The following is a 14,269-nucleotide window of genomic DNA, read 5'->3' on the forward strand; positions in this document are numbered from 1 at the left end:
TCTGCCTCGTCTTTTTCAGAGCAACGCCCCTCCCACAGCAGAGCGGCCCCAGAGTGGGAGCCGAGCAGAGCGAGGGGCCGCAGAAAAACTGCTGGAGCTGCAGACTGAGCACAAGAGACAGGGATGGGATTCTGTCTACAGACACGCTAACGATTCAGTATTCATGATGTGAACGTATGCTGCCATGTAAAAACAACGTTAGTTTAAAAATGAAACAAAAAAACTCAAAATAATGAAATCATACCATATAAAAATGAGGTTGGTATCGTTTCTACAGATGACTTGACTTACTGGTAATAAACAAATTTCCTTCTGCATCCTAACTCAAGCTACTGTTATCAAATGGGCATTTCTAATATTATTATTAGGCAACACAAACGTAACAACATTAACAACATTACTAATAACAACATTATTCAGAACATGCAGAAATGAATCATATTTCTATGAAGATATTTATATTTATTTTAAGGACAGATTGTCACATCATCTAGCCCTACACAAATGGTGTTTTTTTTATTTTATTTTTTTCTTCATGTTCTTTGGGATTTGAATGAATTGCATTGTTTGAATTGTTCAAATATGCGAACGGGAATCCTGTGATTGTTTTTTTCTTACCTTTTTTACCTTATTTTAAGGACCATAAATGAGTAGTTGTCAGTGTGTGGTTTCACGATTTGTTTTTGCGTGAAATAATGTGTTGCGATCTTGACCAGGTCTCCCTGGAAGAGATTGAAAGTTTCTTAGTGAAATAAAGAATATAAAATAATTGTAATGCAAGTATGGTTAGGAGTATTTTAATACAATTTTCCTGCTTTTTCTTAAGTTTTCATATTTTTTATTTTTTTTTTAAATAAAAAGACACCTCATTTAGGCTACTCTTAATTTATTCATAAGTTGTTGGCTAAGATTATTTGTAATATGATGCCACATTTATAGAAATCCAGCAATTTCAAATAGAATCTATGCGAAATGACATTGCATTCAAGAACAAAAAATTTCATGAAGATTTTGCAATATTTAGGTGACCACAAGGAATCACAGTGTTGAAAACAAAACCATGCTCCTTTGCAAATATGGTTAATGTGAACAGACGCATAAAGAAAATGGGCACAATGTAAAATGCAATGTATTATAGTGTGTGTGTAGATATCCATCTCAGAAACCGGACTGCATGAGGCACATTTCAAAACCATTTACACTGATTTAAATTAAACCGCAGATACACAGAGGTGTAAACAGCACAGCACAATCTTCCGGCTGACATTTGTAGTCACATGGTACAGTCTGCCTCACCATCCAGTCAGTTTAAAAACCGCTAACGCAACCAAACATCTGAATACAATGGATTACAGTGTTGTTTTTGTAAAACAGAAATAGTTCTAAATAAGAATGTGTTCTCTAAATTCTAAACCTTCAAGAAAAAGCAACTGAATAAGAACATTAGATTGATGCTATTCGGAAAAGTATGGACGAGGAAAGACAGAAATAATGGGAGAGGCGGTGGAGGGAAAGACAGAGAGAGAGAGAGAGAGAGAGAGAGAGAGCGAGTGCTGCAGTGAAACACGGCCTTTGTGCTGCCGTCAGCCGAGTGCTCAGAGAGAGAGAGAGACGGGGAGGGAGAGAGAGAGAGAGAGAGAGAGAGACAGAGAGAGAGAGAGAGAGAGAGACAGAGAGAGAGAGAGACAGAGAGACATAGAGAGACATAGACAGAGAGACATAGAGAGACAGAGAGAGAGAGAGAGACAGAGAGACATAGAGAGAGAGAGAGAGAGAGAGAGAGAGAGAGAGAGAGAGAGAGAGACAGAGACATAGACAGAGAGACATAGAGAGACATAGACAGAGAGACATAGAGAGACATAGACAGAGAGACATAGAGAGACAGAGAGAGAGAGAGAGAGAGAGAGAGAGAGAGAGAGAGAGAGAGAGAGAGAGAGAGAGAGAGAGAGAGAGAGAGAGAGAGAGAGAGAGACAGAGACAGAGAGAGAGAGAGAGACAGAGAGAGAGAGAGAGAGAGAGAGAGACGGGGAGGGAGAGAGAGAGAGAGAGAGAGAGAGAGAGAGACAGAGAGAGAGAGAGACAGAGAGAGAGAGAGAGACAGAGACATAGACAGAGAGACATAGACAGAGAGACATAGACAGAGAGACATAGAGAGACAGAGAGAGACAGAGAGACAGAGAGAGAGAGAGAGAGAGAGAGAGAGAGAGAGAGAGAGAGAGAGAGAGAGAGAGAGAGAGAGACAGAGAGAGAGAGAGAGAGAGAGAGAGAGAGAGACAGAGAGAGAGAGAGAGAGAGAGAGAGAGAGAGAGAAAGAGTGAGTGAGAGACTGAGAGAGAGAGAGAAAGAGAGCAAGAGGGTGTGTGTGTGAACGAGAAAGAGCGAGAGACAGACAGGGAGGGAAGGAGAACACCAAAGGAAAAAGAATGTAAATGTATTTGATGCATAAATTCTTGAAAGAAAGTGCAGTGAACGCAGTGAAAACTGCAGCGTTCTTCCGTTCTTCATTAAACTATGGCACAGGACGAGGAGAAAACTGTGTGTGCAACAGAGAGCGCATGAAGGAGAGCAACGGCCCCTGAACCTGAATGAGCCACGCGCGCACAGGAAGACCCAGAATAGCAACAGGAAACACGCCCCAGACTCTGAATACTGCAACGGCACAGCCGCACAAAACAGAGCGAGAGCTGCACTGAACCTCTGTTTCTCAACAGCATTCAGAGCTCAGCTCAAGAGGGACGCTGTTATTCTAGAAGCTCGCAGCACAAATACACGTCACCCTTTATATTAGGAGGCCTTAACTACCATGTAGAAATAGAAGAACAACGTAAAAACATGTGCACTGTACCAAATGATTCACAGCGGTTAAGGCCACCTAAACACGCTAATAAAAGCAGATTCAATTGTCTTCTGATGAAATGGTGACTAGTGCATGTTCACATGCAAAACGCTACTGCAGTGCTAGAGTTTCCATCTTAAGACATTACTGCATCTATGGTTTAAAGTGTCAATCAGAGATTTTAATCACAGTATATGCATCCTGTTTTACAGAACCATTAAAGATAATAAGCTGCCAAAAAAATTATTTAATGCACGATGTGTGGAGTATTCATGCAAACGCAGCTGATTTTTTTTTTTCTTTAATTCGGTCCATGTGAACACTGAAACAAACAAAAACTCAAAGCGTGTCAGTATATTAGACCTATATAAACCTGCTGTCTGCATCATTAATCAAACTAAATTATTTTTGTAATAAGAATAGGAATCAAATTAGAATTTCTACAGCGAAGACTAGAAGTGCTTTTTAATTTTTAACATTTGATTGTTCAATTCTATAGTATTTCTTGCTACGCATTAAATAAATGTACTGTACCTGAAAGTTTCACTTCGTATATTTTTGTGGTGCTGTTTTTGTATAATTTGCTCATTTTAAACAATAAAATAAAACTGCTATCACGCTTAACATATTGCGAATCTATCATGAAATAAGATTTTGATCATAATCGCCCACTCTTAAACTTAAAATCAACTAAATATAAACCAAAGAAACCTTTCCCGTGATAAGAGCAAGGACCCTTCTTTGACAAAAACTGCAAAAAACTTTGACTTTAGTCCTTACAGTCAGAGTTAAACCACTTCAATTCGGAGTTGTTTTTCACAATAGCAAATTTATATTACAAATGTCTGAGGGAATAAAAAAAGCAAAAAGCAAAAGTTGAGCCATAAAATCTTATTTCATGGTGTAAATGGGCTTCACACCAGTCCTATTCATCTCCAACAGGCAAAAACCTCAAGTCTGGTTACTTTCATATTTAGTAAAATACTACAGCTATACTCAAACCACGGTTTCTGAGGCATCGCTCAAACGGCGCAAAGTAGCTACAGTTGTGGAAATCACTACCACCAAGTACGCACGAGTATAACAGTCATGCCTGCCTTAGCAAACACTATTAATAAATATAAAAGCGACAAGGGAAGAAAAAAAAGAAGCGTAAATATACCACTCTGTGAAACCAGACAGCACAACAAAGAGAGAGTAAGAAAAACTGGGAACCGCAACAAGGACAAAGCTGTTAGATGGGAAACTAAGTGAAAAGGATCAGGGCAGAAAGAGAGCGAGAGAGAGGAAAGACTGATGGAAAGAGCCGCAGACATCTGACAGTGCTGGAGCACTTGGAGCCAGGGTGGGAATGCTGGGGAAAAATGCGGGTGGTCTTGAAATGATGTCACCGCCGGGGTTCCGGCCCCGTGTCTCCTTCCCTCGCTCGCCCTTTCCAACACACTTTTCCTATCTTCTATTTCCCTTCGCCAACGTCCTTCCTCAACCCATCCTGATGCCATCTTTCGCTAAATATCCATCCGTCCAGAGGCTCTCCCTCTTTCTTTTGACATGTTGCGTGTGTAAATATTCATACAATAAGATATTCTGGGGGCCGTGAAACTTTCGTAAAAAAAGGATCGCTGATGCTTGCAGGGAAAGAGTAAAAATACATGTACACAAACTTTTGCGAACATATCTTTAGTCTATAAGAATCGTCTGTGATTTAGTAAGACCACTTCGATACGACGATAATTCGAATCGGTTTCTAAAAATCAGTTTTAGAAAACATGTTGTGCAAATACGCGTTTGCCTTCCATGTTGCCCTGATGAGACACAAACCAAAACTCTACTGAATCCTTACATACAATATACTCCAGTCCCATTTTTCTTGTAGAGTCTCTCTTGCGTCCCCCAGCAGGCCGGGCCCCTCCGAGTCAGAAATACTACTTCATAAAACCGTTCCACTGGGAGGAAGAGGCAAAAACGAGGGAGCGTGTGACTAACATGTGACCTTCCCCTCCAGGCCCGAGCGCATTGACTTAATATGCATCTCAGAAAAAGATGCCGCCAAAAGACTACGGACAAAAGTTTAAGTGACGATTCAAACGGAGCACTTACAGGACGCTGAGGATATTGACCAGGAAAGAAAGAGTGCGAGAGAGATATAACGGCAGCGGGGGAGGCGAGGGACCCCTGAAGTCACAGCAGAGTTTAGGAGTACAGAGGGGAGGCGGATACTGCTCGGGATTAGCCGCACTTTGAGGAAGGGCCACAAAAGGCTGTTAGAAAGGAACTGGAGGAGATTAGAAACGACTGGAGGGAGCGTTCATGTTCTCTCACACACAGAGAGGATATATCACTTCCAGGGCGTCCCACAATTGAAATCCCAGGCTATTGGAAATCTCCCCGCACCAGATCCATGTCGCTCGTATACGCCGACATAAACACCATTATCATCAACCAAATGGAAGAGGATTTGATTTGATCCTCGACTGATATGAACCGCACTGCATTGAGATTAATTTGGGAAATGAAAAAGAAAAAACATAATTCAAAACTAATTAATCAGGATCACGGCAAAAGATGCCCAGTCTTTCTGCCGATGAAGACGCAATCTGGGGAATCAGTTTTTTGGATTCAGATCCTTCCCCAGAATAAGATCGGCTCCAGCTTTCTGTCCTTCTCCATCTTGGCACGTACCAGCGTACATATGACAGAGACATTATGGTAAACCAGAGCGCGTCTACGGAGGAATATGCCAAATGGGTATTAAGTAAGACAAATGCAAGCTCATGAAAAGCTGTCTGAAGGTAGAATCTTGCCAACAAAAACCCACAAGTCCAATTATTTGTGTTGTCAATATAATTGCCAATCACAGAATGCGGCTTCTCGTTTACAGCAGTAAGACTTCTTTTTAAAGCATCAATGCAGCAGGTTATATACGGGACATTGACCTATGGTTGTGCAGCGCACAGGTAAAATAAAAGGACTGATGCCACTTTAACAAGGTTGCCATCAGGGCCCCAAGAGGGGCCTCTACAAACACCTAAGTGGGCCACAAGATGACTTAAGGGATAGTTCACCCAAAAAAGAAGAGTCATAATTCAGTTTTCAATGAATTAGTTTTAATAATACTCTGATCTGATCCGTGACTCAAAATCCATAATACGGGTTTTGTGATCTGTTGCACCACTACTATTTAGTAAGTGTGGAGCACATTTAATGATGGATGGATGCACTTTTTTGGCCAAGAAAATCTTAAAACACCATTTTGCTGCTATTACAAAGCTTGGAAGGAACAGCACTTTTTTTAATGTAGCTATTTTTACTTCTTGAAAATGAATTGATATTCTATGAATTGCGATCTAATAACAGAGTTCTGCTGAGATACATATTATATAGAAATAGAAAAATATCCAAAAATATCTTCAATACAATAATATTCAAAAGCCCCTCTCAATATAGAGTCAAAAAGTTTGATAACCCCTGGTTTAACATCTACAAGCCAACATCAGTAACAAAATGCTGAAAACAAGCAGCTATTATCAATTATTGCTCTAGTGTTCAACTGCATCAGCAAAGCTGGCTGTATTTTACAGGCTTTTTCACAACTGTGTTTTGAACATTATTCTCAACCAGGACTAAAAATGTACTGCTTAAACCACTAACAAGGTTTAAAAAAAAACAAACAACCTAATATTAGTATTCCTGCACATTATACATGTATGTTGTGTGGCTTCAGTGACACTTAAATTTTAAAAGATTTAAAAAGACCATTCCATTCTTTGGAATAACGTACAAAGATTATAAAACAGAAGTTAATTTTGACTTCTTGTCAAATAACAAAATAAAGTAGCCACAACCGAATAAAATGGCCAGAAATGCTGAAAATATTGTTCAGTAAAGATAACACTGCATGCATGAGAGCAAACAGTTCACAGAGAGCTGACAAAGTGTACGGTTGCTAGACGTGTTCATTCGTAGCAGTTTGAAGCAACGATTATCAGGAAACCAGCTCAACCAGTCAAACTGGTCCCTATTCACTCCCTGCAAAGTCTCTGTAGTTGGCGGCTTTCATCCAACATTCATGGGATCAGTCCTTGAACCAAACAAATAGACTTTCTCTAAAAAAAAAATCCAGATGTCTCCTTAGGATATTTCCAGGAGGCTAAAGAACTATATCCTTGTATCTGGGCGTAATTCTTGTAGTCTTCAAAGCAGCAAGGACTAGCACATAGACCTTAAAACAAATAAACCCTGCACCAGTACGTATATGCCCAGTATTGCTGCTTCTCAGCATGGCAGTACCATTACGCTTCTAGCGGTTTTTGTTACACAGCTGGATAACTCGCTCGCAGGTCAGGTAGTGATTTGGAGGTGCTTTACCTTTGGTGTCGGCCGGGCTAAAGTTAGCAGTAAGGGCTAATCTACCGTGAGAGCAGAGCATAAGGGAGATGTTAGTGGAAGAAGAGGTCAATCGAGGGCTACATTATTGCCTTTCCCGCAGGCAACAGTGGGGATCCCTGGGATTGAATAAAATCTCTGCCAATCTCAGTCACTGACTACGTAAGAGTGAAATATAAAAAAAGAGAAAGAAATAAGAGGAAATCACATCCTGAGGGCATCCCCCACTGGCAGAGACTGAACGATCACCATTCTCTCACTCACTCACTCATCCCTCTTTTACCTTCTGCTGCCCTCCAGCTCTCTATTAGACACCTCTCTCTCTCTCTCTTTCTCATTAATTATCACAGCTCATTTGGAAATTTCGGAGGCACTGTAGCTCTGAATGAGCTATTTGTATCTGCTAACCTATAAACACACACTCGCACCATATCCTGAGAGTTTTTCACAGTGACAGATGATGTGCACACCTCCGAGTTTACTCTGACCTGGTTTCCAAAAGCAGCTAATCTCGCGTAGACAACTTTTGGCGTCCATGCTTATCTTGGACTGGAAGTAACCTTGCGACCAGCGTGTAGAATGATATAAGGTTTATGCTGGTTAAATCAGATAAGTCAGTACCACCACAAAAACATCCAGATGCAAAAAGCAAAATTCTTCAAAAGAGTGTTGCAAAAGGACACGAGCAGAGAATCTAGCAAAGGGGTGTTCAAACTTATCCCTTATAGTTTAGCTCTAAAGTCCTCCAACACACCAATGGGCCGTTCACAAAAAACAAGTTTTTTAAAACTGCAATGCACTAATTTTCCATTGTTTTTCTGTTAAGGCATGTGACACATTTTGAAGACGCCATGTCAAGTGTTTAGACTTTAACGCACAGTGCCATTCATCTTGTCCGTCCCAAAACAGTGGACCAATCAGAAGACCTCTGAGGCGGGGTTACAGAAGCAAGTTGGTATGGCAATGGTTTTATTTGAGGGCAACATGGAGGCATTCTGTGCTGCTTTTTTTAAAACTAACCCCGAGTGCATTTTTAGATGCAAAGACGCTTTCTGTGTGCACAGCCTCTTACCTGCAGATTTCTAATAACCCTAAAGACCTTGATCGGCTGGTTCAGCCGTGTTTAATTAGCCTAGAAATAGAGCTAAACTTTGCAGGATATTGACCCTTTAGGAGCAGGACTGGACAAATGACATACTGCGCTCCATTTGTACTCAGAAGTTAGTATCTCGAAGCAAATCACAACAACATTAACTTCAGAATCCAATATGGCTGCTCAGTGCATCAACAGAAGAGATTTAGTACTCTATTGTTTATCACTACATTTGTTTGCCTGTCTCCCAAACTGTGTACACAGTACCATCCAAATTCTATTTGTGGACATTAAGCCGTTATCTGTGCAAAATACCACTTTTTGTGCATTATTCAAATGATTATTATTGCCAATAATGTACTTTTTTGTGAATTTTAATGAAACGTGTGTTTGACGTCATTTCCACCTCTGACACAGACTTCCAAGATAAATCAAACAGGAACATAGATTAAGGTTTCTACTACCTGCCCTCAAACTCATGAATGTTTCTGAAAGGTTCAGTGCCAGTAATCTTGTAAACTACCTTACAGTCACAAAACAATTTCTTAATTAGCCTTTTCTCGTGCAAGTATATAGCAGTATATCCCTGTTTTTTTGAAAAACTACACATTTTCCATTTCAGGTCCTGGAATCTCAAGAGAGCAGCTGATGTTTGATTAGGAAGTGTTCAAAATGTGTAGGGTTGGAGAGCCTCTAGTAACAGGGTTGGGAAACACTTCTGTATAGTTTTATCTATGAATAAAATTGTCCAGCCAATTAACATCCCAAAGAAAAAGTAACAACCCAAGGCCTTGTTAGCAGATTCGCCCAGTGATTTGAGACAGAAGACTAAAGGGACTGGGAACGTTACGCATGTTAAGGCACAAAACCAAGTGCTAGAGGAACTGGTCAACAAAGATATTCTGTTGAACAACCAAAGCACTTGCATAGAGTAAAAGCTGGTCAAGAATTACAAAACTGATCCCCTCGTCAAAAGAGCTCAGACCATTCTAAAAGCTAGCATAGCATGAGGTAAATATGGTTTGAAACCTTTATGGGACTTACAGGTAGGCTGGAAGGTCGTCCCTGCATGCTCTCCTCTGGACCTCCTTTCCCAGACACCATGGGCTGATTGGAGGAAGGAGCTGAAGACTGAGAGCTGAAGGAGTCTTGAGACAGCTCCTGAGGAGTAAAGAGAAGAAGGTCAAATGTAGAAGCACTTCTGAAAGTAAAGCATTCAAAGCAACTCTAGATGTGTGGAGTAGTGTTATTACCTGAGGTGGAGGAGGAAAGCGCTGAAAGGGTGACTGTTGCTGCTGCTGTTGTTGTTGTTGTTGTTGTTGAGACTGCAGAGGAGGGGTCTGGGAATAAGGTGAGGGCTGACCCTGTCCTGAAGCTTGCTGGGATGACTGAGGGGGAGCCGAGACGGGAGGCTGTGATTGGGGCGGGCCCTGCTGCTGTTGTGAGGGTCCCTGTTGCTGAGGAGGCTGCCCTGGAGCCGAAGGTGGTTGCGAGTATCCGGGCTGCGACCCCTGCTGGCCCTGAGACGGACCCTGTGACTGAGGGGGCCCCTGGGACTGGGGGAAGGGTGGCTGTCCTGACTGTGACTGTGGAGTCTGGGAGTATGGAGGCTGGCCCTGAGGGGGGCCATGGGGGCCCTGAGGTTGCCCGTAAGAGGGCCCACTCTGGCCATGGGGAGGACCAGGCGGTTGCTGGGAGTAAGGGGGCTGAGAGACCACTCCAGAGGAGGGCTGTTGGGGGTATGGAGACTGCTGGGGGCCTCCATGAGGTGAAGGGCCCTGCTGTCCGTAGTAGCCACCTTGGTTCTGACCATAACCTCCTGGCCCATGCTGTCCATAGCTCATCTACAGAGAACACACAGCAGGAACCAAATAATCCATTAGTTAGCAAGAAAAAAATATGTAGAATTCAGTCCTTTCATGCAACCATTTAATGTTGTAATGAAATAAAAATAACAACCGGATCCAGATCTACTGCCTTTTGCCATATGGGCATTACGCTCAAAAGTAAACACACTTGCTGCCGACTGTTAAGGGGACGAATTTAGGTGAATAACAGGGGAAGTACTGCATTTGTTTTATTTTTTTGGAAGTAACTCATGCACAGATTAATCATTCACAGTAAGGTCTATAACATATATTTACAAAAACTATAAAAAGGAAGATTACTACAGTCATTTTTCTATCTGTGACTTTTCCCGTTGCTACAGGTTACCTTAAGGGTTTTCCCCCCTTTGCTTTTGATTTTACCTTTTGGAAAACAGGAAAATACGATGCATTTTTACTTTTTGAAGAAGAATATTTGATACTCAACATACTTTTTTTGTACAAAACTACATCTAGATAAATCAAAGAAAGTCACTTCATTCCAGTAAGTGTTTTGAAATACTACTAACAAAAGTTAACCTTACCTTTATTTTAAAGGTACAAAGTTAAATGATGTTATTTCTGACATAAGAAACAACCAACAATCAACTTCACACAAAACTTAAGTTTCTACCGTTAATGGTAAAAAAAACTAACAATTTAACAGATCAAGTGTCATTCACATTAAAACTTAAAAACTATTTTTAGCAATATTTGTATTATTAAACGCTTAATGTTTGTTTGCATAATTTCACGATTTCAAAAGTTCTGACTGAAGTGGTTTTCACATGGGCATGAGGGCAGACAGCCAGACGATAGCAGCAGAAAGCAGAGGAGGCGGCGGGAGGAAAGGACACTGTTTACTTTCAGTGAAAGGGGTGAACTGACACTCAATTTAGAGCCAGCGTAACCCATAAATAAACCTGAAACAGATGAGTGTAAGAGGTGGGCTGTGTGTCTGTGGAGTCAATACAGCACAGTTACTACAAAATATAAAAAACAAGCCCCGGTGCGGTTTGTGTTTTATTACCACCATTCAAAAATCAGAGAAAAAATAAAATAAAAATACCCATCACTCATGATCAGTTGTAGTATTTTTCACTTGGATTAGCACCAACAAATAGCTATCCAACCATTATCATGTGATTTAACTTGACAAGCAAGCTCATAAACAGTTAACGTAGCCGCATTGTGCCGTGTTGTGTTCATATTTCAAGCTCTCTGAAAAGACTCACAATAGCAGCAGACACATTTTTTAAGGTTTCAGGAGGACTGAGGTCAGTGTTTTTTTTACCGAGCTCTTATCCATTTGAAGGACCAGTGTGCACACAGGCTTTCAGGGAAACGCTTGAATTTCATTACTTTCAGTCAGCATACAAAAAAATTTGACCTTGCTGGAGAGTGTACTGTGTGACACAAAAGCCTGATGGTGACAAGCTGGGCACTTTCCCTCTCAAGGAGAAAGGAAATATAAAAATGGGGAAGAAAAACGCCTCTGACAGGGAGGTTTAATAAAAACAACCTGAAGTGCATGTTCTATGCCAGTCTACAAATGGATGGCACTCCAGTGCATCTGCTTACTCTACACAAGCACAATGGGGCACCCGGCGCAGACAACAGCATGAAGAAAGGCAGGCACTCGAAGACTGCCACGTACAAAACTTCAGATGCGTGAGGAAATCCCCATGTGACAAACCTGAGCCTCGGCGTGACCTCAGAACCACCTTCTTTGAAAGCACAGATGAAAAGACCCATGAGCTCATGCTGCTATGATCAAGAATGTCTTAAGACCGTCAGAAGCCTTCAGGTTCAAACTGAGACTGTGAAAAACAAATCTGGCAGCAGAGGAAAAAGCCTGCTCTCTATGTAAACGAACAGAACGAACTGGACCTGAATTCTACTGCATGGAGCTAAAATAGTCGCAAAATGTTTCTCTTCCATTTTGAAGAATGAGGGCAACCAAACAGCTTCTGGCCCTTATTGACTTCCATAGTAGTTTTTTTCCTCTCTCTCTCGCTCTCCATATGGCAAAATCTTCATTTTTGCCCCTTTCAGGTGTTGTCTCTTTCATTAATAAGTATTGTGACAAAAGTTGACAACCGCACGAGCAACAAGTGCTGCAAAAGAGTGATGGAAAGCTACTGTTTAATGACCCATTGAGCAAAGGTGCATAAAAAAAATATATAGATTTAGATTTAATTTCAGCAATTGTTATACATGTGTTTTTACCATATTTGAATTAAACATTGCAATAACATACAAAGCTTTAAAAAGGTTTGGGATCAGTATGTTTTAACGTTTTTAAAGACTTAATTTATTGAAAGGGAAAAAAAAAAAAGTTATTTTGAAAAGTCATTACAATTCAAAAACTAAAATAAAATAGAAATGGGTAGTTGACCAATAAAAATTGGACTGTGTCCTATGGTGTGACATACTAAAAATATAGAAAAACTTAACATAATTAACATGAGAAAAATGAATCGTCATTCTTAACCTCTTGAGGTTGTGGTAACGGAATATTATACATGCTGGAGCATAAACATTGACATTTTATCTTTCAAAATACATGCATTCAAAATAAATGCATTTGTTACATGAAGAAAATAATTGAATTCGCTCCCACAAACAAGTCACCCCCCTAAAACCTAGGGTATTACTGTCAAATGGCACCATTTTTATCAATTTAATCCATAGTATATGATAATGGTACCATTTTAAATTCATTTAAATTCTGTAAAAAAAATTCAAGACATGCCAAAGAGGTTGTTAAGGCCAATTCACACCGCACAGAAAAACACCAACAAACTAGTCTGGATCAGTGTGTTAACCCTGTTGCTGTTGGCTAGTTTCACTTAAAGCGTGCTTCTCCCACAGCCTCTTGTCGTCTTTTCAGGCAAAAAAAATGACTTGAAAAGACAGTAAAATTTAGATTGTGGCTACAGTATCATCCATTTCTTAGCCAGTCAGGCACCATCTACACCGGACGAGACCGGCACGACAAATTACAACAGAGGATCTATTCATTATAATCAGTGACGCTGTCTACAGTCGATGTAACAACTTTCACATCCGAGCTAGTCACTTATCTGTCTCTCTTTTTGTTGGGGCAGTGTGAACATGACATTGTTCATAAAACTCTAAAACCAAACTTGTTAGCTGGTGTGTGTCCGTGCAGTGTGATTTGGCCTTTAGAGTTACAAATAGCATTAGATTGGTTTATCTTCAGCATTAGAGGTCTCTTCGTTTATGTTTTTCATTTTCTCCATCACACCATAAAACGCATTCACACGTCAACTAGCTAAATATATACTTGGATTGTTACAAAGATTTCAATTCTGAATAAATGCTGTTCTTTTTGACTTTTTATCAGAATGCTGAAAAAAGATAAATCAGTTTCCACGCTGATAATAAAATAAGTATATCATGTGACTCTGAAGACTGGAGCAATGGCTGATTAATTCAGCTTTGCGTCACAGGAATAAACTATATTTGAAACTATAATGTTATTCATTTTTAATTATTTCACTATATTTTCTCTCTTTTTAACCAAAAAAATGAGGTCTTACAGATCCTAATCTTTTCAAGGCAGTGTATCGACTATATTGGACATTAGTCACCCTGCTCTCGGCATCCAAACAAAACCCACAACACAAGCATCTGACCTGCTGTCCGTACTGCATTCCGCTCATGCTCCCGGGTGTCCGGCCCTGCATGCCCATGGGATACCTCTGGGGTCCCGGGGGCCCGTAACCCTGTCCTGGGTAAGTAGGACCTTGTTGGGAGCCAGTGGGAGGCCCCTGCTGCTGGGAATATGGGTTTCCGCTCCCATAGTGCTGCCCTCGTATTTTCCCCACCTGGTCCATGGGGCCTGGAGCCTGAAAAAGACAAAGAACAGGTGTAAGCGCGCTAATAATTCAGAGGCACAGTTAGCGCCATACGATGGTACGTGTCAGTTCCCTACAGCACTGAAAGCCGGGCACCTAGGTCGGTTAATTTTCTGAAAGCATTCACTTAGGCATCTCTGGTTAAGATGAAGCCAATGGTGATCGATATCTAGAGAGGCTTGTTTCCGCCGTTAAAACTGAAAAC

At 40.8% G+C, this 14,269-nt stretch overlaps 1 protein-coding gene across 2 annotated transcripts in view; it reads right to left on the reverse strand.

Moving 5' to 3' along the window:
* The window catches only part of arid1ab (AT rich interactive domain 1Ab (SWI-like)), a 54,261-nt gene that overhangs the window by 25,112 nt on the left and 14,880 nt on the right, over positions 1 to 14,269 (reverse strand). For both annotated transcript variants that reach the window (XM_043218436.1, XM_043218435.1), the window contains 3 exons: positions 13,843 to 14,055; positions 9,569 to 10,159; positions 9,360 to 9,476 (listed from right to left, as the gene is read on the reverse strand). In XM_043218436.1, the coding sequence (XP_043074371.1) occupies positions 9,360 to 9,476; positions 9,569 to 10,159; positions 13,843 to 14,055 (921 nt within the window). The remainder of the gene's footprint in view (positions 1 to 9,359; positions 9,477 to 9,568; positions 10,160 to 13,842; positions 14,056 to 14,269) is intronic.

This window comes from Puntigrus tetrazona, chromosome 19 (genome assembly GCF_018831695.1).
Source record: "Puntigrus tetrazona isolate hp1 chromosome 19, ASM1883169v1, whole genome shotgun sequence".
In the NCBI taxonomy this organism is placed as follows: Eukaryota; Metazoa; Chordata; class Actinopteri; order Cypriniformes; family Cyprinidae; genus Puntigrus; species Puntigrus tetrazona.